This window comes from Lampris incognitus, chromosome 21 (assembly GCF_029633865.1).
Source record: "Lampris incognitus isolate fLamInc1 chromosome 21, fLamInc1.hap2, whole genome shotgun sequence".
In the NCBI taxonomy this organism is placed as follows: domain Eukaryota; kingdom Metazoa; phylum Chordata; class Actinopteri; order Lampriformes; family Lampridae; genus Lampris; species Lampris incognitus.
Window position 1 is genome coordinate 24335481 of NC_079231.1, and position 26885 is coordinate 24362365.

The following is a 26885-nucleotide window of genomic DNA, read 5'->3' on the forward strand; positions in this document are numbered from 1 at the left end:
TTAAAAGCGGTTCGCTTCCTTGTCACCGTAGCGCTGAAGTCCTCATAAAACTTGATGTTGTGGCCTCGATAGACCATATCGCGGTGTTCCTTTGCCCATTGCAGCACTCTGTCCTTGTCAGTGTATCAATGAAAGCGCACTATCACAGGGCGAGGCCCTTGGCAAGGCTTCGGTCAAGATCAGGGCCGGATTCTGGCAGCGCTCCCAACGACTTCCTTGAATAAATCTGCCATGAATTTTCTGGAATCCTTGCCTTCAATACCCTCGGGTAGACCAATAACTCTTAAGTTCTGACGCTTTGAACGACAAATCAGATCCTCCACAGCCGCTTGAAGTGTAGTTTGCTCTTCTGTCATCGAAGCCACCTTAGACCGCAGCTGCACGACTTCTTGCTCCAGGCTCGTAATGTTGTCCGAGTGAGTTGAGAGGGAAGTTTCCATCTCTGATATAGTAGAGGTGTACTTGGTCACGGTTGTGGTAATGGACTCAAGAACGGAACGAATCGGGGCGAGAGCCTCGTTCATCTTTCAATTCAATTCAATGTATTGTCATTAAAAACAATGTGCAGGCACATGTTAAAAATGAAATGAGGCTGTGAGTTCAGCAGTCCTGCTTTTCCTTGACTTTTCCAGCTCAATGATCAGCGTCTCCAGCGTGAGACGGGGGCCCGGTCACCTTCTTGCTATTGTTAGCCTCGTCTTTGGAGAACAAAGACGTCCGCTGTGCCTGACTTTTTCCGCTCGCTCGGTTTGATGTGGTCATTTTGATGCAAATTAGCTGATTGAATCAAACCGTTGCACTAAAGGTAGACTTTAAATATAGCCGTAATTAATAAAAATCGCTGAAATTGTATGAGAGGCGAACGCCGTACGTCTTTCCACTACATCGTCCAACCGGAAGTCCCTGAAAATCTTATTTATGATCCGCAGAAAGGAGTACGTTGAGGGGCTGATGATTGAAGAAAATTAGAGCGAGAGAAGGTTGGATGATGTGGGGATAGTGAATCAGGAAGTGCAGTGGATTAGCAAGGAGGAAGTGAGGGAAGCTATGAAGAGGATCAAGAGTGGAAAGGCAGTTGGTCCTGTTAACGTACCTGTGGAGGCATGGAGATGTTTAGGAAGATGGCAGTGGGGTTTTTAACTAGATTGTTTTGCACAATCTTGGAAAGCGAGAGGATGCCTGAGGAGTGGAGAAGAAGCATACTGGTACCAATATTCAAGAACAAGGGTGATGTGCAGAACTATAGCAACTACAGAGGTGTATAGAGAAGGCCAGAAGAAGTTACATTGTGTCTTTGTGGATTTAGAGAAAGCATACGACAGGGTGCCGAGAGAGGAGGTGTGTGTATATGAGGAAGTCGGGAGTGGCAGAGAAGTATGTAGGAGTGGTGCAGGATATGTATGAGGGAAGTGTGACAGTGGTGAGGTGTGTGGTTGGAATGACAGATGGGTTCAAGGTGGGGGTGGGATTACATCAAGGATCGGCTCTGAGCCCTTTCTTGTTTGCAATGGTGATGGACAGGTTGACGGACAAGATCAGGCAGGAGTCTCCGTGGGGTATGATGTTTGCAAATGACATTGTGATCTGTAGTGAGAGTAGGGTGCAGGTGGAGGAGAGCCTGGAGAGGTGGAGGTATGGACCGGAGAGAAGAGGAATGAAAGTCAGTAGGAGCAAGACAGAATACCTATGCGTGAATGAGAGGGAGGACAGTGGAATGGTGAGGATGCAAGGAGTAGAGGTGACGAAGGTATATGAGTTTAAATACTTGGGGTCAACTGTTCAAAGTAATGGGGAGTGCAGAAGAGAGGTGAAGAAGAGAGTGCAGGCAGGGTGGAGTGGGTGGAGAAGAGTATCAGGAGTGATTTGTGACAGAAGGGTACCAGCAAGAGTTAAAGGGAAGGTTTACAAGATGGTAGTGAGACCAGCTATGTTGTATGGTTTGGAGACAGCGGCACTGATGAAAAGACAGGAGGTGGAGCAGGAGGTGGCAGAGGTGAAGATGATAAGATTTTCACTGGGAGTGATGAAGAAGGACAGGATTAGGAACGAGTATATTAGAGGGACCGCTCAGGTTGGACGGTTTGGACACAAAGCAAGAGAGGCAAGACTGAGATGGTTTGGACATGTGTGGAGGAGAGATGCTGGGTATACTGGGAGAAGGATGCTGAATATGGAGCTGCTAGGGAAGAGGAAAAGAGGAAGGCCAAAGAGGAGGTTTATGGATGTGGTGAGGAAAGACATGCAGGTGGCTGGTGTGACAGGAAGATGCAGAGGACAGGAAGAGATGGAAACGGATGATCCGCTGTGGCGCCCCCTAACGGGAGCAGCCGAAAGTAGTAGTAGTAGTAGTAGTAGTAGTAGAGTGTGAAAATGCTCATTACAAGTTGAATGGCAGGAGTGGAGGACTCTGCAGTCTGCACACTTGTAAATATTACCACACATCCCTGGCTTGCAGATGGAAGCTTATAGCTGGGCATAGACAGGACAGTGTCAGGACTGAATTGCGAGCACTTTGTTAGGCAGGTTGATTAGTGCATCATACATTTTGTCTTTGTAACGAAAGACGGTTTCAAATTTTTGTGTGTGTGTGTGTGTGTGTGTGTGTGTGTGTGTGTGTGTGTGTGTGTGTGTGTGTGTGTGTGTGTGTGTGTGTGTGTGTGTCCAGAGCCTCAGGTGATGAGGACAGAGGAGCATTTGCAGGAGTTGAGGATTCCCAGGAGGTCTGCACCACCTCCTTTTCCACCTCTCCACCTTCTCAGGTAACGGAACTGAGACGTTTTAATTGAAACGATTAATGGGCTTGTTCACTTTTTGGGTTTCTCTGGCTACTTTCTAGGGTCTAAGGGGGGACATACTACATTGCTCCAGGGGGTGGGCAACATCATCCAGAAAGGGCCGATGTGGGTGCAGGTTGTTGTTCCAACCAAGCAGTTACACACCTGATTCTCTTAGTCAACCAATAGTCTTCGCTAAGGACCTTGATTTGTAGACTCAGGTGTGTAACTGCTTGGTTGGAACAAAGACCTGCACCCACACCGGCCCTTTCTGGACCATGTTGCCCATCCCTGTGTTCTGTGCATAGACTGAGCATAATTACGAACATGCAGTCAGCATGCAGAAGCAAAGGTGGCAGCAATCCCATCTAAAAAAGCTGCAAAATGGACTTCCTGTGACTCCAAACAGTGGTTCCCAAACTCGGGGGAGGCGTTTGGCCAGTTATAAAAATATTGCATTATTGCCATCCTGCAGATGGCAGTAATGCACCATTTATGGATGCCAACTGCTGTAAAACACAGGAAGAAAGGCTAATTAAAAGTAAAGATACAGGTAAAATGTACAACATACGTGCTGCAGTATGTCCAGTGTGAACGTGACTTGTTCCTTATTTATTTTTTCAGTAAGATTTCACACACCGGAGTTCCAGTCCTGCATTAATCACAGACTGTTTCAAATACATTCTGCAGGAGTTTGCACTAGGAGTGTTTTCATGTGTGTGCATGTAGATGGGGCCTTGAAAAATGTTCTATCTACCAAAGGGGGCCCTGTAGAAAAAGTTTGGGAACCACTGCAAGTCCAAAGCAACACGCATCCCTGATATGTATATTCTTGGCTTGTATGTTTGATCAGAACAACTTTTGAGGCTTTATTTGAGATTAAAACGGTCATGTTTTCCCTGCACTTTGCACCAACCTCCACGTGAGGCGTACAAATCATGAAAAAGCAGAATAAGCTTGAATCATCTTCTGATATGAAGTTGTACAACCCAGTAATAAACATTATGCATGTTGCTTTGGAGTCTTTAGAAGAACATCATTTGCTTTTTTCAAAGGATGGGACCACCGCCCTGCTCACTTCCATGTTAGCACTGGCTGCTCGCGCTGCTATGTCACCTAGACCCCCGAAAACAGCACAGACCCCCAAAAGTGGCAGTCCTTTAAAGAGATTCTCACTCTTCATTCCCTGATTACTTTTTACGTTCTTTCCATTCATGTGTCACTTTTCTGCTCTTCTCTCTTTCTGTGTCTGTCTGTGCATTTGTGTGTATCGTTGTTTTGTTCGTGGTCTCTATTGTATTTTTATGTGTTTGTGTGTGTGTGTGTGTGTGCGTGTGCGTGCATGTGTGCGTGTCTCTCCCTTGTCTCAGTGTGTGTGTACACTGAGTCCGTCCCCGTCTAAACTGGCCAAGCCTCTCCACTTAGATGGGCTACAGCTCCCATTTGTTCCTGGACTTGTCACTCACACTGTGAGTCTACAGTCTGCCACTCTGCACGCGTGTGTGTGTGTGTGTGTGTGTGTGTGTGTGTGTGTGCGTGCGTGCTTTTGAGAGATTGCATATGTGTGTACAGTTTGTTAGACCCGGCATGCTTTGTGGCATGTGTTGGCACTGTGTATGTGTGTCAGTCACATTTGCAAGCTAGTTCCCATTTTCTAAAACTCATAATTAAGTGAGAATAATGAGGCTTCACATCCAGCTGTCCCCTGTGCAACATGTCCACTGTGTAACAGTGGGGTGGATATAGATGATTAAGTTGTGGTCAGTGTGAGCTGGGTGGCCGCGGCTGATTGGATGAGTGGAGAATCGTGGCATTTTATTAAAAGCAGGAGAGTTCTGTGGTTAAATCAAGACGTATTTTAGTAATATACAAATGAGTCACTTCTTAGCAAATTCACTTTCTTTCAGTGTAGTTTTCTGTGATCAAATCATAGTTCCTAGTGTCAGGGCATCCGGGTGATGTAGTGGTCTATTCTGTTGTCTACCAACACGGGGATGCCGGTTCGAATCCCCGTGTTACCTCCGGCTTGGTCAGGCGTCCCTACAGACACAATTGGCTGTGTCCGCGGGTGGGAAACTGGATGTGGGTATGTGTCCTGGTTGCTGCACTAGCGCCTCCTCTGGTCAGTCAGGGTGCCCGTTCAGGGGGGAGGAGGAACTGGGGGGAATAGCGTGATCTTCCCACGTGCTACGTCCCCCTGGTGAAACTCCTCACTGTCAGGTGAAACGTGGCTGGTGACTCCACATGTATGGGAGGAGGCATGTGGTAGTCTGCAGCCCTCCCCGGATCGGCAGAGGGGGCGGAGCACCGACCAGGACGGCTTGGAAGAGTGGGATAATTGGCCAGGTATAATTGGGGAGAAAAAGGGAGAAAAAAAGTTTCTAAAGAATATGTGGGGAGTGAGTCTACCTCGTGATGATGCCATGCTGTCTTGGTCATAGTACAGAATCATCCATCCGTCCATTATCCGAACTGCTTATCCTGCTCTCAGGGTCACGGGGATGCTGGAGCCTGTCCCAGCAGCCATTGGGTAGTAGGCGGGGAGACACCCTGGACAGGCCGCCAGACCATTACAGGGGCAGTACAGAATCAAATGGTATAAATGTAGCAGAAGAATGCAGTCAAATTCAAATGTGAAAACATCTCAGCGTCTCATCTCAGAGCCGAATGTTAACTAGGTCTGGTTACACTCGTCTGGTTTCCTACGTTCAAAGATTTAGAAAATGTGGATGAGCTTGCATGGGCTTGGACAGATATAAAGAGAACTTTTTGTTGTGTGAAAATGATTTGAAATAACATGGAAGTTTGCCCTGTATTTCTTTACCCCCTGCCGTTTTTTTAGTTTCAAATTCAAGTTTGGCTACATGTCGATCAAATCACCACATAAATGTCACCATTTACTTTAACTGCTGACCAACAAAAGACCATTCACGTCCAAGAAGCCTTGATAAATGTCCGTCTTTACAGTTGCACTCAGTGAAATATTATCATTCCAGTTTAGCACCCCTAGTGGAAGCCTTTTTATCCCAGATTACTCCTGGCACCATCTTTAATCGTGTCCCTGACAACAGAAACATGTTCATTCAAATCATTGCTGCTCTCTACACCCGTTTTACTTTTTACCCCCTTCAACTCTAATTTTTTTATTGCATGTGTATAAACATAGCATGTATTCCCACTATGTAAGTTTTCAAACCACTGCCATATCAATATTTTTTACTCATTTACTCATTCATTAAATGTCTGAAGAAATTTGATGGCTTTTATTCCATTTAAGGCACATTGCATTAAAAGTACCTCATCCCAGTGTCCCCTGCCCCCACTGATGATTGATTTTTTTTAATTGATTTTTATCTTCTTTTTTTCTTTTTCTTTTTTTTTAAACAAAGTTTATTTTCAATTTTCAAACACAAACCAATCAAACAATGGACCCACAACTACAACACCCACCACTGTCCACCCAGCCTCCCGACAGACCCATATAAAATCCCCCATCACACTCCCACCCCACTCCCACCCCACCTGGCATGCCACCCGAAACAACATGAACTAAATTAACCCATAACAAAAACTAACAAAGTAAACAAATAACAACCTTAAATTAAATGAACAAAAGAAAAGGGGAAAATTAACTAATAAAAAAGAAGTAAATACATAAGAAAAAAGGAAAAGGAGAATAGAAGAGAGAAGGTTGAGATCTAGATTGCAAGCCTATCAACCCCAGCCACCAACTGAGTCTATAAAGGGCTTCCATGTTGAGTGGAATTTGGATATAGGTTCTCTCATGGTATATCTGATCTTTTCTAATTTTAATGCCTGCATAACCTCTACAATCCAACATGCAAAAGTAGGAGGGGAAGCCTCCTTCCATTTGAACAGTATCAATCTCCTAGCTAATAGAGTGGTGTAGGCCATCAGGTTTGCCTGAGTAGCATTTAAATGTGCACCAGCTGGAACAACCTCAAAGATGGCACTCAGAGGAGAAGGTTCAAGTGGGAAATGTAAAACAGTGGCCAAGGCCTCAAAGATGAAATGCCAGAACTGAGTTAGTTTCAGGCTGGACCAGAACATACGTAAGAGACTGGCAGTATATGTAAGAGACTGGCAGTGGCTTGTTTGCACCTGTCACATGTTGGGTCTAAATGTGGGTTAATTTTAACCAATTTCTCTTTGCACCGGTGAAGGCGGTACACTACTTTGAACTAGATTATGCCATGTCTTGTGCATATAGAGTGTGTCTTCTTAATTACTAGATCCCAAGTTTGCTCTGGAACGGACATTTCCATATCGCCCTCCCATCAATTTTTTTTTTTAGGGGTTCAAGTGGTAGGCTATTTGGACGAAAGTATTAATTGTGTAATAAAATTTACCGATCTACCCTTTTTCAGCAGGAATAATTTCAAGAATGTGGGCCAATTGGATCTTTGGAGGCAGAATTGGGAAACGATTAAATTTAGATCGAGTAAAATCACAAATCTGTAAACATTTGAAAAAGTGACTTCGAGGTAAATAAAAATTGTCAGACAGCTGATCAAAAGACACAAAAGTGTCATCAATAAATAGGTCCTCCAAAGTGAATATTCCATTGAGAAATAGAGGGAACAAAAAACTTTTTTTCTTTTTTTTTTTGTAATAGGGGTACCAATAGGGAGATGTTTAAATTTTAAAGCCTGTCTAAATTGTTTCCAAAGCTTAATAGACTCACATGTGACTGGGTTATCAGTAAATTTGGATAAAGGATGAGCCCAAGGGAGTGCTGAGCAGAGAAGCGAGTACAAAGACATATGACATCTCAAAGGCTAACCAACATGGAATTTCAGTTCCCATGAACTTAGATTGCCAGAAGGACAGTGCCCTTACATTACACGACCAGTAATATTGCTGAAAACTTGGTAAGGCCATTCCACCAGCTTCAAGGGGTTGCTGAAGGACCGCTTTGCGTATCCGAGGCATTTTTCCATTTCAAATAAATGATGAAATAAATTTATCTAGCGAAGAGAAGAATGTCTTTTTAATGTAAACTGGTATAGATTGAAAGAGGTATAAAAATTTGGGTAAGATATTAATTTTAAATGCATTAATACAACCTATGAGAGATAGAGGGAGCCCAGACCAGTGTTCCAGATCAAGTTTAGTACAGCCTAACAGAGTTAGAAAGTTACGATTAAAAAGATCATTATGTCTTCGTGTTACAACAATGCCAAGTTAAGTAAATTTGTTAGGTGAAATCTTGAATGGAAGGGAGCTAAGTGGAAATTTATCTGCCGTGAGTTAATTGGTATTAGTTCACTTTTATGTAAATTTAGTTTATATCCGGAAAATTTTCCAAAATCCTTCAATAATGTCAAGATCTGACATTATTGTATCTGACCCTTTAATCTCCATTAAGGGGTCAGATACAAAAACCAACAGGTCATCAGCAAAAAGTGATATCTTATGTTCCTAGTGTCTGTGAATACCACAGATGTTGTGGTCACTACACAGGTTCATGGCCAGAGGTTCTATTGCTATTGCAAAGACCAGGGGGCTTAAAGGGCACCCCTATCAAGTTCCTCTGCATAACTGGAAGAGCAGGATTATGTCATTTGTACATATTGAGGCCTTCAGGGACGAGTACTATAATCTGACCCAGGAAATAACATTATCACCGAAACCAAATTTTCACAAAGTAAAAACAAGGTAATCACTCCACCCAGCTGAAAGCCTTTTCCACATCAAATGATAGCACCACCTCTGGGGTCTGAGAAGGCATAGAATCTGCTACTACTTTCGGCTGCTCCCATTTAGGGGTCACCACAGCGGATCATCCGTTTCCATCTCTTCCTGTGCTCTGCATCTTCCTCTGTCACACCAGCCAACTGCATGTCCTCCCTCGCCACATCCATAAACCTCCTCTTTGGCCTTCCTCTTTTCCTCTTCCCTGGCAGCTCCATATTCAGCATCCTTCTCCCAATATACCCAACATCTCTCTTCCGCACATGTCCAAACCATCTCAATCTTGTCTCTCTTGCTTTGTCTCCAAACCATCCAACTTGAGCAGTCCCTCTAATATAAGCATTCCTAATCCTGCCCTTCTTCGTTACTCCAAATGAAAATCTTAGCATCTTCACCTTTGCCACCTCCAGCTCCGCCTCCTGTCTTTTAGTCAGTGCCACCATCTCCAAGCCATATAACATAGCTGGTCTCACAGCCATCTTGTAAACCTTCCCTTTAGCTCTTGCTGGTACCCTTCTGTCGCAAATCACTCCTGACACTCTTCTCCACCCACTCCACCCTGCCTGCAGTCTCTTCTTCACCTCTCTTCTGCACTCCCCGTTACTTTGAACAGTTGACCCCAAGTATTTAAACTCATATGCCTTCGTCACCTCTACTCCTTGCATCATCAACATTCCGCTGTCCTCCCTCTCATTCACGCATAGGTATTCTGTCTTGCGCCTTCTGACTTTCATTCCTCTTCTCTCCAGTGCATACCTCCACCTCTCCAGACTCTCCTCAACCTGCACCCTACTCATAAGGTATAGAATAAAGATGACGAAGATTAAAAAAAGAGTGACTGTTTTTGACACATCCAGACTGGCCTAGGGAAATTATGACTGGAAACACTGTCTCTAAACAGTGAGCTAAGGCTTTAGCCAGTATCTTCCCATCAGTATTAAGTAGTGGGATAGGTTTGTAAGGTGCACAGTCAAGGGGGTTCTTACCCTTCTTGAGCAATATAGAAATTGAGGCCTCACATAACGATGGAGGGAGAGAGTGGGGGCTGAATGATTCGTTAAAACCATGATAACCTCATAGACAAACAGCGACATCACCTTTAAAACAGTTTATGTAGCCAACAGGCTGCTGTCACAAAGCGTAGTCCAAGGCTACTGTCACAAAGTGTAGTCCAAGGTAGGAATGTTGTGCAGAGCTGTAGCTGAGCTGCAGCTGAGCTGCAGCAGATTCACATCATCTGATTTCTTTCTTCTCGCAAACCCCACCATCTCCCACCGTCTCAGGTTATCCTTAGTCAGCTTCATTTAACCACAGTTGATCATTTGATCCATCTCAAACTTTGTCACATTTTGTCTCTTCTTTCTGTCTTGCCTCTCTCTCTCTCTCTCTCTCTCTCTCTCTCTCTCTCTCTCTCTCTCTCTCTCTCTCTCTCTCTCTCTCTCTCTCGCCTTCTCTCACTCTCATACACGCTCTAGCTTTATAGTTCTAGATTGTCATACCAGTCTACAGCTCTGCCAGGAACTGCTGAGATTTGTCACCCTGCCTCCAATCTACACCAGGTAACACACACACAAACACGCACACACAGAGCTACATAAATCAACACATCCACAGACTGCACACGGCTACACAACACTCCACACACACATACAAACTGCCACATAGACTACACAGTTAAACAAAGCAGACAAAATCAATACAGTGGTATGCAAAACTTTGGGCATCCCTGGACAAACTGGATTTTTTGCTGAATCTCGACTTTAAAATAAGCGAACATGGTGACTTTCTCTTGTCAAGTTTTGCAATGGAGAAATCTGGTAGGGAAAAGTAATAAGAATTGATTTATATTTTCTCTGTACCCCCAGTGACTGTTGTCAAAGGCCGTCCATGGGTGAACAATCTACTCCCATATTTTCACAATGTGTGTCTGGTGTGTGGTGTGTGTCTGTGTGAGAGTCTATAAACGGCCAAACACGTTTATGTCTGCAAAGGTTGTATTTTCCCTTAGCGATGCAATAGACATGCAATTTTTCCAGGGGTGCTCAATCTTTTGCATATTACTGCTTTTCAATGTATTCTAAGAAGCTGTATTTTGTAAGCTGGCGGGAGATGGTTACAGCATAACTTCACTGGGGACAATGTTTTATTTGAACCTTTTTGAAAGCAATTTGTGAATACATGATTTGAGTCATGAACTACTGCTACTACTACTTTGAGCAACTCCCATTAGGGGTCACCACAGCGGATCATCCGTTTCCATCTCTTCCTCTCCTCTGCATCTTCCTCTGTCACACCAGCCACCTGCATGTCCTCTCTCACCACATCCATAAACCTCCTCTTTGGCCTTCCTCTTCTCCTCTTCCCTGGCAGCTCCATATTCAGCATCGTTCTCCCAATATACCCAGCATCTCTCCTCCACACATGCCCAAACCATCTCAGTCTTGCCTCTCTTGCTTTGTCTCCAAACCGTCCAACCTGAGCTGTCCCTCTTATATTCTCGTTCCTAATCCTGCCCTTCCTGACCCAACCCTCCCCATTTATCTTATCTTGGGAACAGCACTAAGAATGCACTGGCTTATGCATCCCCAATGGCTGGGTTGACACTTATCTCAGAGGCTATGCAACAAAATCTTTGATCCTCCACCCTTCTTCTCATTCTTCTTTTACATCAGCGGTTCTCAAGCTTCTGCCTGAGGGTGGCACGGTGGCCCAGTGGTTAGCACTGTTGCTTCACAGCAAGAAGGTCCTGGGTTCAAACGCCAGGCTGTCTCAGGTCCTTTCTGTGTGGAGTTGGCATGTTCTCCCCATGTCTATGTGGGTTTCCTTTACGTGCTCCGGTTTCCTCCCACTATCAAAGACATGCATTTTACTCCTCTGTGGCCATTTTAACTCTAATTAATGGTCACGGCAATTTGCATATGAAATCGATCGCTGGTGTTTGTTGTGATGCAACTGTGCCGGTTCGGTCGCAATGCAACTGTGCTGTGTATAAGGTTGGGGATACCCGCAGTCAGCTGAGACTAACAAAGTCACTTAGATGAGTGGTGAAACATTTCTCCCTCTAAACGTTGGGTCCAGATGAACTGATTCAACTTTCTGGGATTTCTTTACCTGGAATATTGAGCATGCATCAAGATATACTATATACATATATAAAATACACTGATCAGCCAAAACATTAAAACCACTGACAAGTAAGTAAATAACATTGATTGTCTCGTTACAATGGCACTTGTCAAGGAGTGGGATATATTAGGCAGTAAGTAGCCCACTGACGATCGCAGCAAACCAAGAAGTAAGTGTACAGTAGTTTTCACAGTCACAGAATTCCCAACAGTGATGTCTCTGGCAGACTACTTAATAAATAGAATCCCTGTTAGCCTGAACTTCCTGCTTCTCCCTCATCAGATGTTGCATGCCGGGAAGGAGATTGGAGTTCCATTGGTTCCTGTCCAACCCACTTATGGAGCTGATGCCCATCTGGCAGCAGAACACGCCCCCCACACCCCTGGCAGCAGGTATGACTGGGTTTTACTCCTGCGGGATACTAAGTGGATTTGCTATGATGTTCAGTTATTCTGTTTTGTCATGTAGCAGCATATATTCTCATATCTCTCTGTTTCCCCCAGTGGTGATGATGAGGGTCTGTCTCAGAGTAGAGAAGGACAGAGAGATGGACGGAGAGATGAGGGGAGGACAAATGCATCTCCTTCCTCGGATCCAGCAGAATCTCTCACTACATTCACGAGGAAGGTCGGAGCCTTCATCAACAAGCCGAGCACGGAGGTTAGTACTGTGAGGTAGAGTTCGTATCATACCTGAGTCTTCCCTACAGAGGGCCAAGCCGGAGTCCAACTGGACATATCAGGAATCAAGAACACTTTATTTGTCATTTCACCTCATGTACTTGTGCACATGTAATGAAACGAAATGTCGTTTCCCCCAGCCCACAGCAGTGTAACATAGACAAAACCATATTCAAGAACTGCAAGAACACGCATATTCAAACAAACACATATTTCCAAACTAAACAACAACAAAAAATCACTGGCCAAGGGAACGAATACCAGCCAGGATGACTGTCGAAACCGCATGGGCTAGCAGTTAGCCTAGCCTGCCCCAATTACGTGTCTTGTCAGACCGCCCTCCGTGCTTCCTCCTTGGGTGCAGCTCCAGGCAGGGGCCATGGTCCCTGTAGCAACTGGACAAAGCAGACCTAGCTCTCCCAGCCAATCCAGCACCAGCTCTCCCAGCCAGACACCCTTGACACTCCTCCCCACACTCCACACGATGACATCAAAAAAAACCACCGTCAACGCCAGGTGAGGCCGCCACCAGACCGCACTCGGTGTTATCGGAACTGCCGGTTTGCATGGGCTAGCAGTTAGTTTAGCCAGCCTTGCCTCCGCATCCTGTCAGACCGCCCTCGGTGTTACCTCCTTGGGTGCAGCACCGGGCAAGGCCACGGTCCCTGGGCCTACAGCGCAGCAAACTAAGCTCTTGCAGCTAATCCAGTGCCAGCTCTCCCAGACATCAAACGAATACAAAACCTTTGACGTGGACAAAGACACTGCATGGACAGTACTGGGTGAGGCCGCTACAAATGTGAATTTGCGCCGCCATCTTCCCACACTAGAAGTGGTGTGGGAATACTATATGCATATGCAATATATGCAATATGCAGATTAATGATATTTTTTCTTTATTAACTTGGTATATCAGCCTTACAATGACTGATGTATTCGACTAACCAGCTCCCACAGATTTCACTCAAATCCCAGCATCCTCTCTGCATACCTGCTGCAGCACACCAGTCCCATGCTTACCTTAACATCTCAGGTGGCATAATCAAATGAACGGAAAATTTTAATTGCTAATCTAAATTATTCATTAAGGTGGCTAAAATTACACACTAATCAGTAGGAAGTACTTCGTTAGAACAGAGGAAACCGACGACTAGAAAATGTGTTGTGTCCAGGGTTCATTCTGGAACATGCAACATGTGTTGTGTCCAGGGTTCATTCTGGAACATGCAACATGTGTTGTGTCCAGGGTTCATTCTGGAACATCCAACATGTACCTTTCTCAAGGTCACACTGCAACACTGCTTCTTTTACATAGAGCATTTCACTAACGTTTTGTGTGTGTGCGTGTGTTTGTGTGTGTGTGTGTGTGTGTGTTTGTGTGTGCGTGTGTGTGTGTGTGTGTGTGTGTGTGTGTGTGTGTTTAGGTAACCACGGTCAGCCTGGACCTGCCTTTTGCAGCATTTGTTCCAAGAGGCCTTGACACAGAGGAGAATGACTCCATGGTAATCATGGCTGTGATACATTATTTTATACTTTGTGTTTTGAAACTAGAAAGTGTTACTTTGTGTTTTTTTCTCCCCAATTGTATCCGACCAATTACCCCACTCTTCTGAGCCATCCCGGTCGATGCTCCACCCCCTCTGCCAATCCGGGGAGGGCTGCAGACTACCACATGCCTCCTCCGATACATGTGGAGTCGCCAGCTGCTTCTTTCCACCTGACAGTGAGGAGTTTCACCAGGGGGACGTAGCGTGTGGGAGCATCATGCTATTCCCCCCAGTTCCCCCTCCCCCTCACAAACAGGCACCCCTGGTGCAGATCAACCCTTGAGAACTCGTAGGCTGCTTGTTACTATAGGGGCTAAAATCATCTTCCTTGCTTCTGGTTTGTAGCTGTCCTTCTTCCTTAAGCTTTTACACACTGCACACATGTTCATATGCTTAATATTTAAGCCTTTATCTTTCTTTCTTTAAGCTATTTTCTGTTGCTTTTTGGCGCCTTTAGTAAAGGTGTATCAATCAATTGCGTGAGGAATGCTGCTGACGCAGCAGATTAGTTACGCCTCTCGGACATTAAAGGTAGGAACCAAATATTAAAGGGGGATGCCACACTAAAACTTAACTGGTAATGTGAGGCAGTTACACTCCCACCAAATCACATGAATCAAGTGATTTCTTGGAACGACTTAGAAAGACAACATACTGCATATATACATTAATTTAAAGAACTAACTATTTAAATATGGATACGAAGGACTGGTGGAGTGAGAGAGGGTGAGTATGAGTTAAGTGACCTCCGACTCTGAGGATACCTTGGTCATCCAGGAATGGGCTTAACTTATGCAACTTTTTGGCCTTGTCTTTGATTTGTATTGTCTTCTGATGCTGGAGGCACTGCATTTCTTGAGAGAAGGTTGCTTGTTGGACCATCTTGATTACGGTCAGCTCTTCTTTCCTTCTTTCCTCCAAACTGGTGGCTTCACAGGACCTTGGTTTGAGGCCTTTGATTTCCTTTGCCCAGCGCTTGAGTCTGGCGATAGCTTTCATCATTCTTGACCAGTCAGAGAACTTGTGTAGGCGATCTAACACTGACCTTACTTCCTTTGCTTGGTTGTCATGAACCTGGGCCTTCTTGAGCTCTGGGTCACTGCCCTGCGATTTCTCCCATCTTGGCTACTCTGCTTGGTAGCTCTTTCTCCCAAAGAAAGGTTGGGCCTGTGAACCAGTTAGAAGCTACAAGTTGCTCTGCTGTGAGACCTCTTGAGGCGTGATCTGCTGGATTCTCTTCAGAAGCCACATACCTCTATTGTGCAGACTCTGTGATTTGCTTGATTCATTCCATGCGGTTTGCTACGAACACATGAAATCTTCTGGCTTCATTATTGATGTATCCAAGGACAACCATCGAATCAGTCCAGAAGAATTCTTGTAGGCAACCTACTTCCAGTTCTTTCTTGAGCATGTCACTAGTGCAAACAGCCACCACTGCTGCTGACAGCTCGAGTCTTGGTATGGTTGTCACCTTAGTGGGGGCAACTCTTGACTTGACCATGACTAAAGAGCAGTGAACTTCGTTGGATGCACTGACAGCTCTGAGGTACGAGCACTTGCCATAGCCAGACACGCTGGCATTGGCGAAATGGTGGAGCTTGTAGTGCTGGACCTTGAAGTTTAATGGAATGTAGCATCTCTTGATCTTCACACCAGCCAGGTTTTGCAGGTCTAGGAGCCAAAATTCCCACAGAGGTCGAAGGTCATCAGGTAAGGTGTCATCCCAACTGAGCTTGTCATGACACATCTGCTGTAGGATCTGCTTTCCCACCAGGATGAAGGGTGCCACGAATCCAAGTGGATCGTACACTGAAGCAACCGTGGACAAGACTCGTCGATGGGTAAGTGGATTTTCTTTGACGACCACTCTGAACCGGAACTCATCAGAAGCCACGCACCACTGTACACCGAGCGCTCTTTCCACGTGTAGTTCCCCCAGGGCCATGTCCAGGTCTTTGGCAGCTTCAGCACATTCTTCTTTGGGAATTGTGGCTAGCACTTCCTTGCTGTTGGAGATGAACTTGTGCAGCCAGAGGTTTCCTGTGCTGCACAGCTCTCTAGCTTCCTTCACTAGCTGGATTGCTTCACCTATGGACCCTACACTTAACAAGCCATCATCGATGTAAAAGTTCCTCTGTATAAACTTGATGGTGTCTTCACTGAAGTGTCCTCGCCCATCAGCTGCAAGGTGCTTGAGTCCATAGTTGACGCAGCCAGGCGATGAAGCTGCGCCGAACAGGTGGACTTTCATCCGGTAGATGTAAGGTTGGACATCAAGATCTCCATCCTCCCACCACAGGAATCGTAGGTAATCTTGGTCCTCTGTTTTCACGTGGAACTGGTGGAACATGCGTTCAACGTCACGCGTGACTGCCACTGGACCTCTTCGAAAGCGACAAAGAACTCCCACCAAGGGGTTTGTCAACTCTGGACCGGTCAGGAGATGGTCATTCAAGGATGTCCCTTGAAATGTTGTGGAGCAGTCAAAGATGACACATCTTTTCAGGCTTTTGTGGATGATACACCCCATGGTGTGGGATGTACCATCCTGAAGCTTTGATGTCCTGGTCTGACACCCTTTCTGCCTCTCCGTGGGCTATGGTCTCATCCATGAAAGTCTTGTAGTCTTTGTGGTATTGCTAGTTTCTTCTCAACTTCCTTCGAGGCATCTGAGACGATGGATGGTGCATACCTTATTATCTGGTAAGTTGGGTCTTTCTATCTTGAATGGCAGTGGCATTTCATAATGACCATCGTCCTTTAGCCTTATACCTTTTTCCATCATTGACAGGAAGTGGAGATCTTTTTGAGAGATGTGGCCATCCTTTGAAGCTCTTTCAACGAAGTCAGATTCCAGCACCTTGAGGACGTCTGCAGGTAAGACTACTTCCTTGATCTGTGTTCTACAAACATAGAGCACTTCGCTTGTGAGGCTTGATGAGGAATGAAGATCTGGTATCACTTGCTTCACGATGACTTGGTGACTTACTCCAATCGCGTCTCCATAGTCGAGGCATGGGTTGCCATAGCCGACTACACTCCAGCCCAAGTCTGTTCTCTGAGCAAAGGGCGGATTCTCTTCACCGGGCACCACTTGTCTTGGGACGAGAGCTTGAGGACAGTTGTAGCCAATTAGCAGGCCAACGTCACAGCTTTGTCAAGGAGCGATCTCACCTGCCATGTGTTTAAGATTGGGCCATGCCTTTGCTGTGTCTGGTGTGGGAATATGATCTCTGTTTGCAGGGATAAATTCTCTTGAGTAGGTCACTGGTAGAGGAATTATCTTGTCTGAGTAGAATCCTCTCACTTGTAAACCAGTCAGTTTCCAGCAGGACACGACTGTGTTTCTTGAAGCTTTTGTGGAGAGCTTTAGCTGAACTGGTTCATTCTTTGTGTAGAGAACCTTTGCCATTTCTTCAAGAATGAAGGTTGTGTCACTCTGTGTATCGAGGAGTGCATACACAAGAACTTCATGATCAGGCTCACTTGTGGTTGACGCCTACACTGGAAGGATTGTGTATGTATGAGTGTTTTTTACATTCTGGATGACTGTATTTGATGTTGCCTCACGTGATGTTCTTGCTGTTGTATCTTGTGGGCGATCCATTTTCCTTTCCCTTGACTTGTCACTGTGCCTCACTGCTCCAGGCCTTGTTGACATTCTTTCTTCCTTGGTGCGGTTATTGTGGAGACATATTGGATGTCCCTTCTTGCACATATCACAGATCTTTCTGTTTTCACAGTCTTTTGAGCGATGGCCAAACCTCAGACAGCCAAAACACAATTTCTTCTCTTGAACAAACTTGACTCAATCAGAGATCATCTCCTCCATAAATTTACGACACTTATGTAGACTGTGACCTGTCTTCTCACAGAAGACACAGCTTGTAGCGACAGCTCCCTCATCCGGGTTGGTTGCCAGCACATTTGCTCCAGGACCTCTGTTCTTCGAAACCTTGATCCTTTCACGTTCACTTGGTTTTAGAGCGTGGATAGATGTTATTGGGTTACAAGCAGTTTTGGCTTCACGTGTAAGAAACTTGACAAACTGGCTGAAGCTTGGAATGTATGACTTTGTTCTTCCACTTCTATGACTTTCCTATTCCATCTTGAGGTCAGCCAGTCTGGAAGTTTAGCAAGAATTTTCTGGTTCTCGTTGTAGTCTTTGAGTATGTCAGGACCTCTTATGTGAGACATGGCAGCCTCGCAGCTGCAAAGGAAGTCAGATAGTTCTTGAAGTTTGGCACTGCCGTTGGAGCTTATCTTGGGCCATGCATCGAGCTTATCTCTGAAGGCCTTAATGATGAGGAGTGGATCTCTCGTCTAGGATAGTCCAAGCTGCACGATAGGCTAACTCTGTGCCTAGTAGGAAGTAGCTCTCTATGGCCTTCTTGGCGGGTCCACCCACATGCTTTCACAGATAATATATCTTTTCTTCAGCTGGTATGTTTTTCTTGTCAATGAGTGTCTGAAAGGAAACTTTCCAGTCATTGAATCTGAGTGGGTCACCATTGAACATTGCTGGTTCAGGTACAGGAAGATGATTCACACTGATGGACTCTGCGAATGCTCTAATGAGAGCTGTTGTGCTGTCTTCATGCTTTGGCTGTGTCACCACAGCTTGTGGTGGAGAGTGGTGCTGCAACAGGCTACTTTCATGCTTGACTTCCTCATACTTGACTTCCTCCTCCAGAGAGACATTGACATGTTCGTGGAGTAGCTTGTTTATTTCTTCGTCTGAGCACTCACTTTGCTCATATACTTGCTGTCGCGCCTTGGCAGCCTTTAGCTTCTTAATCATCTCCAGTCGCTCTAGTTGTCTGCTCTTGGCCTCTTGTTTGGCTTGTAAATGTGCGGCTTCAGCTTCGAGTCTTTGAAATTCTTCATGACGTTCCTGCTCTAGCAGTACTTCTAAAGTGGCTTCATTAGCAGCAACTTCAGCAGCAGCGTATAATCTGTTAGCAGAAGACAGGCTTGAACGTCTGGATGTGACTCTTGAGTTGCTTCAAGAATGAGCAGAGGACTTGGTGCAGTGAGAGTTAATGCTTAGTTTTTCTGAGGCTACAGACTTGATTTCCAGCGCTGTCTGTTCCTCATCTTGTTCTTCGTCCCTTTGATCTTCACCCTTTCTTGTGTCTAGACGACCTCTTGCAGTCTCGATGACTCTTTTTGTTACTGCTTCACAGGTGTCTACTCTGCGACATGTGTCATTGTCGGGAATGTCGATGTGCCTTAATTCTTCATAAACAACGTTCAAATTGTTTGAGGCGTTGCTTACCTTTGTGATGTGTTCGTGCAGCAGGTTGTTTGAGCATTCTCCACTCAGTGTTTGGTTGGCATCTTTAGTGATAGCCTTCCACTTCTTGTAACTCACACTGAAACGGTGTGCAAGTCTTCTTACTAGCTCATCGTGCAGCTCTTGGCCCTTTTCCGTGAACTTGTGGACTCTTTGGCCTCTTGTTGGCTCTCGTGAGGAAGCGTGTTATCAGCTCTTGTGCCTTCAGCCGCTTGTGGTTGCTCATCTGTGCGGTGCTGCTGCCCATCTTCACCTAGACCCTCTCTGTCACACACTGACATTTTGCTGACGCAGCAGATTAGTTCCGCCCCTCGGACATTAAAGGTACGAACCAAAAATTAAAGGAAGATGCCAAACTAAAATTTAACTGGTAATGTGAGGCAGTTACAGTGCTCTTTGACTACAGTGGTCTGTTGTATTTGAAAATCCAACCTCAGATTGGTGGGTGGAGGCCCCACATTAAATCCCATCTTAAAGATTTGTTTGTATCACACATATCTGTCTTTTTCTATGTTGGAAGATTACGGATGTGCATATTACGGAAAAATAGTCCAAACCATGAATCTGATTTTTAGGATTTGGGATCTACTTGTGAAATGATCAGCTAAGAAAAATGTATAGCACGAAGGTAATGAGTAAAAGTATTTATGATTGACTTCAGAGGTGCATGTCTCGTCTGTTGAGAGGAGTTGCTAATGATCCTGGTTGACATCCAGCAATTGAGCTAAGCTAGGCTAAACACCGTGTTCACTGTACCTTCAACCTGCAAGCACACTCGTAGGAGTCCACCAGTGTGTCTGACTCTGTATGTCAAGTCTGTGAGGGAACCTGCGGAAAGAACTGAGGATCTTTTTTTGGCAGGCTTGGAAAATTATCTTTTGACTTAACTGTTGCCGTGTGTGTGTGTGTGTGTGTGTGTGTGTGTGTGTGTGTGTGTGTGTGTGTGTGTGTGTGTGTGTGTGTGTGTGTGTGTGTGTGTGTGTGTGTGTACGTGCATGTTAATGAAGGTGCAGCCTCCGGACTCTCCTCTCTGCCCCTCCCCTCTGCACGGCAGTCTGCACTCCCAGGATTCAGAGGAATCAGGCCAGCCACAAGATGACTTTGTCATGGTGGACTTCGTAAGTACTTAACCAGGACTGAGAACAATACTGCCCAGTACTTTAGTGTCTGAATACTTACTACACTGTCCTAAATATAGTCAGTATCCTATTCAGTTGCAACAGTCAGAAAGAGTAACTTTAGGTGTGTCCGGGTAGCATAGTGGTCTATTCTGTTGCATACCAACACTGGGATCGCCGGTTTGAATCCCTGCGTTACCTCCGGCTTGGTCGGGCACACCTACAGATATACAGTTAGGTCCGTAAGTATTTGGACAGTTACAGAATATTTGTAATTTTGCCCCTATACACCACCACAGTGGATTTGACATGAAGTATTTGAGATGTGATTGAAGAGTAAACTTTCAGCTTTAATTTAAGGGGCTAGATAAAAATATGGCATTAACTGTTCAGGAATTACAGCCATGGATATACAGGGTCACCCCATTTTCAGAGGCTCAAAAGTAATTGGACAAACAAACATAACTATGATTATAACAATTATATTTAACGTTTGGAGGAAAATCCTTTGCAGTCAATGACTGTCTGAAGTCTGGAACCCATCGACATCTTCAAATTCTGAGTTTCCTCCTTTGAAATGCTCTACCAAGAGCAGCTGCCTTCAGTTGCTGGTTGTTTGTGGGTCTTTTGGCCATTAGTTTGATCTCCAGCGAGTGAAAAGCATGCTCAGTTGAGTTGAGGTCAGGTGACTGACTTGGTCACTGATGAATATTTCACTTTTCTGCCTTGAGAGACTCCTGGGTTGCTTTCTCAGCTTGTTTTGTGTCATTATCCATCTGCAGTGTGAAGCGCCGTCCTCTCAGTGTTGTGACATCTGGCTAAATCTGAGCAAATGGTATATCCTTATAAACATCACAATCCATCCTGCTACTTCTGTCAGTAGTCATATCATCAATAAACACCAATGGCCAAGTTCCACTGGCAAGCATACATGGCCATTTCATAACACTACCTCCACCATGTTTGACAGATGATGTGGTATGCTGAGAATCATGAGCTGTTCCTTTTGTTTTCCACACTTTTCCTCTTCCCGTCCTTCTGGTACAAGTTAATCATTGCTTCATCTGTCCAAAGAACCTTGTTCCAGAACTGGGTAGGTTTTTGATGTTTTAAACACAGTCTAATCTGGCCTTCTTGTTCTTAAGTGACACCAGTGGTTTTCACCTTGTCGTAAACCCTCTGTATTTATTTTCATGCAGGCGTCTCTTGATTGTAGACTTGGACAGTGATACCCCTACCTCTCAAGAGTGTTTCTGACTTCACTAGATGTTGTGAATGTGTTTGTCTTCACTAGGGAATGAATTCTGCGGTCATGCACTGTAGATGTGCTCCGTGGTCTTCCAAGCCTTTTGGTGCTGCTGAGCTTGCCAGTGCATTCTTTCTTTTTAAGAATGTACCAGGGTGTTGATTTGGCCACTCCTGGAGTGTTTACTATCCATCTGATAGATTTCCTTTGCTTTTTCAGCCTAATGATGGCCTCCATCACTTGTATTGACACCTCTATGGACTTCATGTTGAGAGTTCCGATGAACAGCTACCATATGCAAATGTAAATACTTGGAATGAACTCCAGACCTTTTATCTGCTTAATTTGTCATGGAATAATGATGGAAAAGCTCTTACTTGCCCATGAAACCACTTGTTAGTCAAGTGTCCAATTACTTTTGATCCTCTGAAAATGGGGTGACCATATATAAAACTGGCTGTAATTCCTGAACGGTTAAAGCAATATTTTTGTCCAACCCCTTAAATTAAATCTGAAAGTCCACACTTCAATCACATATTGGTTACTTCATGTCAAATCCACTGTGGTGGTGTACAGGGGCAAAATTACAAATATTGTGTCACTGTCCAAATACTTATGGACCTAACTGTAATTGGTTGTGTCTGCGGGTGGGAAGCCGGATGTGGGTATCTGTCCTGGTTGCTGCACTAGCGCCTCCTCTGGTCAGTCAGGGTGCCTGTTCAGGGGGGAGGGGGAACTGGGGGGAATAGCGTGATCCTCCCACGCACTACGTCCCCCTGGTGAAACTCCTCACTGTCAGGTGAAAAGAAGCGGCTGGTGACTCCACATGTATGGGAGGAGGCATGTGGTAGTCGGCAGCCCTCCCCGGATCAGCAGAGCGGGTTGAGCAGAGACCGGGATGGCTTGGAAGAGTGGGATAATTGGCCAAGTACAACTGAATCAGAAGAGTGGGGTAATTGGCCAGGTACAGTTGGGGAGGGGAAAAAGGGGGGGGGGGAATAAGGTATCCAGATTACAGCCTCAGCCTACCTTTGGCAGATAATTTCCTCCCTTTCAGTTTTTCATTTTCACATGAGCTCACACCTGCCCCCCAACAAAACATGAACACACGGTCCCACCCGTCACACCGACGCTGATTCGGAGGGAAGTATTCCAGAAGTATTCTCCTCACAGTTTATGAAGTAACTGTGATCTGAATACTGTATATATACTTTGTTTCTGTCTTGTGAGTACACAATACCGGTACCTGTGTTCTCTTTAAACCAGCTCTGTATGTAACCCACCACCACACTCCTTTAAAAGATGCCTGGCCCAAACTCTAAAGTCAGGATGAAACTCCTGTGAGTTCAACTGGCTTATCATCTCTCTCACTCTCCTCTCTCTTTCTCTGGCTCTCTCCTCTTTCTCTCTTACTCTCTCTCCTCTTCCTCTTCCTTTCTCTCGCTCTCTTCTGTCTTGCTGTCTCTCCTCTCCTCTTCCTTGCTTCTCTCTCTCTCTCTCTCACGTTCTCCTCTCTTCGCTCTGTCTTCTTTCTCGCTCTTTCTTTCTCTTGCTCTCTGTCTTTTCTCTCTCTCTCTCTCTCTCTCTCTCTCTCCCTCCTGTCTTGTACTGATATAGAAACCAGCGTTCTCTAAGGATGACTTGTTGCCGATGGACTTGGGGACGTTCTATAGGGAGTTCCAGAACCCTCCTCAGCTTGCCAGCTTGTCTTTACACATCAGCTCCCAGTCTATGGCAGATGACCTGGTAACACACCTCATTTTGATGTGTCTGCAACCTTTATTTAAATGCTCACTCCATCCTTAGCAGTGTCCATCCATCCATTCTCTGAACCGCTTATCCGAATTGGGGTCACGGGATGCTGGAGTCTATCCCAACAGTCATTGGGTGGCAAGCGGGGAGACACCCTAGACAGGCTGCCAGGCCATCACAGGTCCCCCCCCCCCACCACCACCACACACACACACACACACACACACACCTAGAGACAGTTTAGTACGGCTGAGTCACCTGACCTTAATGTCTTTGGACTGTGGGGGGAAACAGGAGCCCCCGGAGGAAACCCACACAGACACGGGGAGAACATGCAAACGCCACACAGAGGACGACCCGGGATGACCCCCAAGGTTGGACTACCCTGGGGCTCAAACCCAGAACCTTCGTACTGAGGCGACCGCGCTAACAACTGCACCACCGTGCCACCCCCAATCATAACAAAACTTTGTGTAGTAGCGACATACCTGTTGTGCATACATGCTTGCCTCCAATGTCCTGTTGTTCCATTTTTTCTTGGTTTTTTTTTTTTTTATGTATGCAAGTACTAGAAGTCCCTTTGAACCGGAGTCAAATTCCTCATGTGCATAGGCACACTTGGCCCATAAAGTGGATTCTGGTTCTGATTCTGATGGGTGCAGAGGGCACCGACAGCAGATTGAGATTACTTAATGCATTACAGTATCAGGACGAGTGAGGGTTTCTTTTTATGCTTGAACAACAGCTGCCTTCATCCATTCTATATACTAAAAGTCCGTTAATGTAGGCGTCCAGGTAGTGTAGCGGTCTATTCTGTTGCCTACCAACATGGGGATCGCCAGTTCGAAGCCCCTCGTTACCTCCGGCTTGGTCGGGCGTCCCTACAGACACAGTTGGCCGTGTCTGCGGGTGGGAAGCTGGATGTGGGTGTGTGTCCTGGTTGCCACACTAGCACCTCCTCTGGTCGGTCAGGGATGCTTGTTCGGCGGGGGGGGGGGGGGGGCTGGGGGAATAGCGTGATCCTCCCACGCGCTACATCCCCCTGGTGAAACTCCTCACTGTCAGGTGAAAAGAAGCGGCTTGTCACTCGGAGGAGGCATGTGGTAGTCTGCAGCCCTCCCATGATCGGCAGAGGGGGTGGAGCAGCAACCGGGACGGCCCGTAAGAGTGGGGTAATTGGCCAAGTACAATTGGGGAGAAAGGGGGTGGGGGGAACAAGTGTCCCGCAGGCCAGAGTGCACAAGCACATGCATGCTCAGTACTACAGGACTATGGCAGCACGTGGAAGTTCTAATGTGTGGTTTCTATCTGCAGGACACCCTCCCGGAGAAGTTGGCCATCTACGAGAAGAACATAGACGAGTTCGATGCGTTTGTCGACATGCTCCAGTAGCGAGGAAGTGCAGCATGGCTGAAGAGGAGAGGGACGGAACTTGAACAGAAGAAGAAAGGACGAGTAAAGGACGATGGGAGGAGGGAACCGGAGGGAGACCCAGAAGGAATGAGTCGAGAAGACAACTGGAGACACTAACGGAAAATGATTCAATTGTTTTAATGTTAAACCCCCGCTCATGTGTGTTTTGTCTTTTCTCAGATTCTATAAAACAGCCTGTGTAAAATATCTCTTCTGTGTTGAAAGGAGGACACACGCACGGCCCCCTCTTGTAAAGGTCAGCAATGTGATGTGTCGGTCAGAATCAACCGTTCCTCATTCATGTCTCTGTGGCACGACAGCTGTCTAACCAGGAGATGAGTGTTTTCACCACTATGATACACAGACCATGTGGACGGACATGATAGAAGTCATACCTAGCAGCCGCTGTTCTTCAGCTCATCCTAGCCAGCTACATTAGCATTAAATTGGCCCAAATGTCCAGTCTCCATCCCTGTTGAGATCAGCTAGCTGCTCCACTTCCTCTTAAAGGAGGCTTCCTGTAGCTCAGAGAAGAGCTCAGCCCTGTGTGAGTCTGCTAATCTAGTCACTGCTGTCAACATGTAACTGGCTGGTGTCAATTCACCTACATTTAGAAAATAGATTGAAAATTGTGGAATATATAAAAACTATTGTATCCAATCTATAGTTTTTAAATATTTCACAATTTTCAAAAAAACTTTTGTATCCAATCTAGCGGCACGGTGGTGCAGTGGTTAGCATGGTCGCCTCACAGCAAGAAGGTCCTGGGTTCGAGTCCCAGGGTTGTCCAACTTTGGGGGGGTTGTCCCGGGTCATCCTCTTGTGTGGAGTTTGCATGTTCTCTCGGTGTCTGCGTGGGTTTCCTCTGGGGGCTCTGGTTTCCTCCCACAGTCCAAAGACATGTAGGTCAGGTGACTCGGCCGTACTGAATTGTCCCTAGGTATGAATATGTGTGTGTGTGTGTGGGCCCTGTGTGATGGTCTGGCAGCCTGTCCAGGGTGTCTCCCCGCCTGCTGCCCAATGACTGCTGGGATAGCCTCCAGCATCCCCGCGACCTTGAGAGCAGGATAAGCGGTTCGGATAATGGACGGATGGATGGATGTACCCAGTCTAATATTAAGCACAGAAGTGATCTCTCAACAGCAACATATTGCAAGTATTACAGTTTTTCCCCTTTTTCTGGTGAGGGGTTGCTGAGCCAACTCTTTCAGCACCGCTGTCTTTGACACAGTTGCTGTTCCTCAAACACTCGAACCTGGGAACTACTTGGTATAATGCTGAAGAGCACCCATTAATCTGGCTCCATTTAGCTGCCTGGTTCCAGGGTAGTTCAGCAGTAGTTACTGAGGTGATTGAGAAAGATGTTCATGTTTTCTTAAGAATCAATCTGCCGACCCGCATCTCCGGCAAACCTCAGGCGAACAGGGAAGACCAGGCTGGTGAGTCTTCGGTGAATGAACTGCAGCCCTGCAGCATATTGTATAGCCCATAAAGCACGTCAACACATCTTATAATGCATTGCTAAGAATTTACTTATGATCAGATTGTGGTGGGAATTCTCTGGACCATACATGTGTAAATAATAGGATGTGGAGTAATATCAAATGGTAAATGTAAGCGGATGCATATAGAAGAGGACTTGCCCAGATAATAACTTTGCACCACATCACCATTTCAGTCTGAACAGAATGAAAACTTTGATTTGCACTTTTTTGTCGCTGTTGGTCTACGTGTCCTAATAAAGCACAGCTGATCTGCTCTGTTGAAGTAACACCGCTTTTTTCTGTGACTGCTGGCTGTCGTCTTGAGAAAAATTAAACCTGAGTTTTGAATAGTTATACCCCAATGTAACATTACTGCAGTGCCCCCTAGCAACTCCTACATGTGGTATTCTTGACAAGTGTCCGTAAGAGGCCATAAATAATATATGACAAATTTAACTTGTGTCAACAGCATTATTATAGCCACAAAGTAACACATACATGCTTTTCCCCCTTTTTGTTTTCTGGTGTAGATGAACACAGCAGAAGGTGTAGATGAAGATGGCAGGAGTTGTTTTCTGGTGTTGATGAAGATGGCAGGAGTTGTTTTCTGGTGTAGATGAAGATGGCAGGATTTTTTTTCTTGTGTAGATGAAGATGGCAGGAGTTGTTTTCTGGTGTTGATGAAGATGGCAGGAGTTGTTTTCTGGTGTAGATGAGGACAGCAGAAGGTG

At 45.7% G+C, this 26885-nt stretch overlaps 1 protein-coding gene across 3 annotated transcripts in view; it reads left to right on the top strand.

Annotated features, from left to right (window-relative positions):
• The window catches only part of atg13 (ATG13 autophagy related 13 homolog (S. cerevisiae)), a 38174-nt gene extending 11737 nt beyond the window's left edge, over window positions 1-26437 (top strand). The window contains exons 10-18 of one of the 3 annotated variants that reach the window (XM_056301034.1): window positions 2666-2759; window positions 4145-4243; window positions 9965-10048; window positions 11898-12007; window positions 12119-12275; window positions 13720-13797; window positions 20149-20259; window positions 23123-23251; window positions 24572-26437. In XM_056301034.1, the coding sequence (XP_056157009.1) occupies window positions 2666-2759; window positions 4145-4243; window positions 9965-10048; window positions 11898-12007; window positions 12119-12275; window positions 13720-13797; window positions 20149-20259; window positions 23123-23251; window positions 24572-24649 (940 nt within the window). In that variant the 3' untranslated portion in view covers window positions 24650-26437. Of the gene's footprint in view, window positions 1-2665; window positions 2760-4144; window positions 4244-9238; window positions 9290-9964; window positions 10049-11897; window positions 12008-12118; window positions 12276-13719; window positions 13798-20148; window positions 20260-23122; window positions 23252-24571 lie in introns of all 3 variants that reach the window. The other 2 variants (XM_056301037.1, XM_056301038.1) reach the window with 2 other exon arrangements.
• Window positions 26438-26885: the final 448 nt, after the last annotated feature.